General features: G+C 39.6%; 1 protein-coding gene across 2 annotated transcripts in view; it reads left to right on the top strand.

The window, feature by feature from the left end:
- Positions 1–5,000, top strand: part of tbk1 (TANK-binding kinase 1) — a 23,194-nt gene that overhangs the window by 321 nt on the left and 17,873 nt on the right. For both annotated transcript variants that reach the window (XM_077245463.1, XM_077245462.1), the window contains exons 2-5: positions 1,358–1,461; positions 1,996–2,136; positions 3,187–3,316; positions 4,464–4,645. In XM_077245463.1, coding sequence (XP_077101578.1) covers positions 1,375–1,461; positions 1,996–2,136; positions 3,187–3,316; positions 4,464–4,645 — 540 coding nt within the window. In that variant the 5' untranslated portion in view covers positions 1,358–1,374. The remainder of the gene's footprint in view (positions 1–1,357; positions 1,462–1,995; positions 2,137–3,186; positions 3,317–4,463; positions 4,646–5,000) is intronic.

Below are 5,000 nucleotides of genomic sequence, written 5' to 3'. Positions count from 1 at the left end.
CGGAACAACGCAATGTTTAGACTGATATGATGTGTATTTATTATTTTATTTAATATAATAAAAGCATGCTTGTGTTCAGTGCGGGATATTCCTCGATCTGTTTAATCACGTATAATGTCACAGCACGATAATAAACCGCTTTATTCTGTCAGAATATTCAATGTACTTTCAGTTTCGCTAGGTTCGGTGTCGTAACGATCCGTACAGATGAAATAAACATCACGATTCTCTCTCGCTTCTCCTTTTAGCTCTAATTTGACAGATTTTTACTTTAGTTTCACGCTAAAAGGGCGGAAGAATCACGCGATGATGCGGGAAATTCCCGCAGATCTGTGACGTCACGGTGAAAACAATCCCGCAGCTGATTTCACAATATCCTCATCATTAGAGGCTCAAACATGCACGTTATTATCGAAATGAAAGCTAAAGTGTTACGAAACGAGACAGCTGGGCTGCCACTGCATTCAAGATATACAGTCACACCAGAAATTATTCAGAAACCAGATATAATTCTGATTTTTTTTTTCACTAGTGTGTGCAGGACACTATAGTTCATTTATGTAAGTGAAGAGAGCAAAATAAAGTAAACTGTGACATATTATACACAATATTCTTCATACAGTGACTACCAGTAAAACATTTGGGAGCAAAAATGATTGGGACACTTTGAGCTGATCATGTTTTGCTGAAGTGTTTTTTCTTTAATAACTAATGCACCTTTTTACACCACAGACTGAACAACATGAAGCATTGCTTGGTAACTGGTTGAGCTAAACTGGTATTATCTAATTGTGTAGTTAAATTTAACAGCTGACAGATATTCAACATAATTCATGTGTGAGAGTCTAACAGAAGGACGGACAAAACCAGTCAAATATCCACTGAGTTCATAACTCGTCATTTTATTGCCATTTTCTAAAATATAGTGAAATAAACTGTGATGATGTGAGAAATGTTGAAGGAGTCTGAATAATGTAGGTTTGACTATGTCCTAAGAATGTTTTGCGAATGTTCCCATTAAGTTATGAAAACGTTATTACTGAATGTTTTCTGAACCTCCAGTTTTAAAAGCGTTTCTTGGTTATATGAACGTTACAGGAACAGTAACATTGTATCATTCTTCAAACATTATAAAACGTTACTTTTGAATCTCAACGTTCTGAAACAAGTAGAAACATTTAAAAAAAAGTCTAAATAAAACGTTCCATGATGTTTTGAGATCTTTATAAAAGACTAGATAACTTTGACAGAACGTTCCCTGTTTTCTGGGTAATACCTGAAAAATGACTTTAGTACTGAATAATTGTCATGGTAGATTATCATGGATTGTTCTCATGAATATGCTGATGTGTTTCAGGTGAAACTACAGTCATCATGCAGAGTACGGCGAACTACCTGTGGATGATGTCGGACCTGCTGGGTCAGGGCGCTACGGCTAACGTGTACCGCGGCCGGCACAAGGTATCCGCGACTGCATCTCTATCACTCACTCGCTAGCCCGTACGTCCGTTACGTGTGCTGGAAACCTGTGTTTGAGTCCTTCATCTGGGCTTAATCCCCCTCAAAGCAGAACCCAGAGAACAGGGAACGCTAGCAACAAACGTTCTTCCAGTAACATTAATAGAATGTTCGTTTTTAAATGTAACGGTTTTTAAATGTAACGGTTTTTAAATGTAACGGTTTTTAAATGTAACGGTTTTTAAATGTAACGGTTTTTAAATGTTTCTACTAGTTTCAGAACGTTCAAATTCAAAAGTAACGTTCCATAATGTTTGAAGAATGATACAATGTTACTGTTCCCGTAACGTTCATATAACCAAGAAGAAACGCTTTTAGAACATTTATAAAACTGAATGTTTGTGTTAGCTGGGAAACTTTTTAAACCTCACTCTGAATCTCTCACACAGGGATTTTGAGTCAGTGAATCGTTTGATTCCTCAGCGCATGTTTCTGAACTCTGAGAGTGATGTGAACTTTATATACAACTCTCTGCAGAAAACGGGCGATCTGTACGCGGTGAAAGTGTTCAATAACCTGAGCTTTCTGCGGCCGCTGGACGTCCAGATGAGGGAGTTCGAGGTGCTGAAGAAACTCAACCACAAAAACATCGTGAAGCTCTTCGCCGTCGAGGAGGAGGTGAGACACACACAACTTCTTTACAGGATTACTTCACTTCAGAATTAAAGTTCCCTGATCATTTACTCACAAACACGTCATCCAAGATGTTCATGTCTTTCTTTCTTCAGTCGAAAAGAAATTAAAGGAAACACTCCAGGATTTTCTCCATATAGTGACTTCAATGGAGTCCAACGGGTCGAAGGTCCAAATGTGAGTTTCAGTGCAGCTTCAAAGTCTCGACACGATCCAGCCGAGGAATAAGAGTCTGATCTAGACAAACCAGCGCACATTTATAACTAAATAAACATTTATATACTTTTAACCTCAAATGCTGGTCTTGCACGAGCTGTGATGCGACGCACATTACGTAATCAGGGTGAAAGGTCAAGCGTGACATAGGCGTAAGAACAGATCTAGTGTTTACAAAGACTAAATCAAACGCCATTTACAAAAATAAATAATTAAAATAAAAGGTAAAACAACGATGTCGGACGATTTTGAAGTTGCAGGAGAAAATGAGAGGGAGTTTTTCGCCCTATCCTACATTTCTGAACCAGAACACACGTGACCTTTCAACCTGATTACGTAATGTGTGTCGCTTCACAGCTCGTGCAAGACCAGCATTTGTGGTTAAAAGTATATAAATGTGTATTTGTTTATAAAATGTGCGCTGGTTTGTCTAGATCAGACTCTTATTCCTCGGCTGGATCGTGTCGAGACTTTGAAGCGGTTTTGAACCCTTTGGACTCCATTGAAGTCACTATATGGAGAAACATCCTCATGTTTTCCTCAAAAACCTTCATTTCTTTTCAACTGAAGAAAGAAAGACATGAACATCATGGATGACGTGAGAGAGAGTAAGTTATCAGGAGATTTTATTGTTTAATTCTGAAGTTAAACACAAAGTCACTGCTGGACTCTTCCCTGCTTCACTTCCTCATGTGTGTGTGTGTAAGCTGTAACACCGGCTCTCTATGACACCAAACGTCACTGCTGTGATTGTGAACGCTGGTGTGTGTTGTGTGTTCTGCTGTGATTGTGATTGTGAACGCTGGTGTGTGTTGTCAGTCGAACACGCGGCACAAGGTGCTGGTGATGGAGTACTGCCCGTGCGGGAGCCTGTACACCGTCCTGGAGGAGCCCACCAACGCTTACGGGCTCCCGGAGGACGAGTTCCTGCTCGTTCTGCAGGACGTCGGTGAGTTCTGCACACACACCACACACACACACACACACACACACACACACACACACACACACACGAGACGAGAGAACAGAGCGTGTTCTCTCTGATTCCTGACTCACATCCGCCAACATCACTTCCTGTCGGCCACCGTAACTTCTGTTGGGTGCAATTCATAACCTCACCACTAGATGCCGCTACAAATCACACACTGCAGCTTTAAGGGGTGTTGCATATGTGACACAAACACACGTTTATTTGTGGCGGTAGCCAACAGTACATCCTATGGGTCAAAATGATCCATTTTTCTTTTATGCCAAAAATCTTTCGGATATTAAGATCATGTTCCATGAAGATATTTTTTAAATTTCCTACCGTAAATATATAAAACATTTATTTTTGTGAGTTAATGCAGCAAATCACGAACATAAATGCACAACTTTAAAGGAGATTTTCTCAGTATTTAGATTATTTTACACCCTCAGATTCCAGATTTTCAAATAGTTATATCTCAGCCAGATATTGTCCTATCATAACAAACTCAATGGATAGCTTATTTATTCTTATTTAGTAAAGACATCGTTAAATAGTCCAAGTGCCTACTGTGGCTCAAGCTGAAGTTTATCAAGCGACGAGAATACTTTTTGTGCGCAAAAAAACAAAAATAATGTCATTCCATGTCATTCGCTCTGACGTACACGCAGAAGATGCAGGAAAGTCTTCCGGGGTTGAACAACACGAGGAATCACTGACAGAAGATTCATTTTTGGGTGAACGAACCCTTTAAACTTAAGAGTGTTGCAAAAAATAACCGTGAAGTGTCTCTTCTTTAGATGAAACGTCATACACCCTAAACACGTCCCTTAAGTATCTATTGTTCCCTTAAGCAATCTCTTAAAACCATAAGTGTTGCGTAAAGCCCCTAAACTGTCGTTTTCCTAAGTATAACATACGGTTTTAAAAACTTCAGCTTCAGTCCAAGTCTTCTAACGAGACGCTTATTATCATAATCTCATTTTAAAGTTGCTGTTTTCCATATAAACACATAAAGCACATGTTTTGAATGAACTAACCCTTTAAGGGGAGCCTGAGGGCGTTCTTAAGGGGCAAACACACTTCAGGTGCATTATGGGAATCTCACCCGAGTGTGGTCATGTGACAGTGGCAGGAATGAACCACCTGAGGGAGTACGGCATCGTGCATCGAGACATCAAGCCGGGCAACATCATGCGTGTGATCGGAGAGGACGGCCGGTCCGTGTACAAACTCACAGACTTCGGAGCCGCGCGCGAGCTGGAGGACGACGAGCAGTTCGTGTCGCTCTACGGCACCGAGGAGTACCTGGTGAGCTGAGGATCATGGGAAAACACTAACCCTATTAAAAAAAAAAAAATCTTAATTTTTAAACATGTTACAAACAAAAAATGAGACAAAAAGGAAGACGATGAAAGAGTGTGTTACAATACAGATAACAATACTCAAAACAGAGATAAGTAAATAAAATAATAATAACATGGGCCCTATTCTAAGGATCTAAGATCATGGGTTAGAGCTAGTTTATAATTTCTCATATTTTATATATTTTGTAATCTCAGACAAGCTACATTAGAAGTTTTAAACCAAAAACATGATTTTTTTTAGTGTAGTGAATGTGTTGAAACCCATGGGGTTCATTCTGAAGTACACACATTTCCACATT

The sequence above is a fragment of the Siphateles boraxobius genome, unplaced genomic scaffold (genome assembly GCF_051911475.1).
Source record: "Siphateles boraxobius isolate OS27281-9 unplaced genomic scaffold, OSU_SipBor_1 261, whole genome shotgun sequence".
Taxonomy (NCBI): domain Eukaryota; kingdom Metazoa; phylum Chordata; class Actinopteri; order Cypriniformes; family Leuciscidae; genus Siphateles; species Siphateles boraxobius.
Note: the sequence above shows the minus strand (reverse complement) of the source record. Positions and strands in the feature narration are given on the sequence as shown.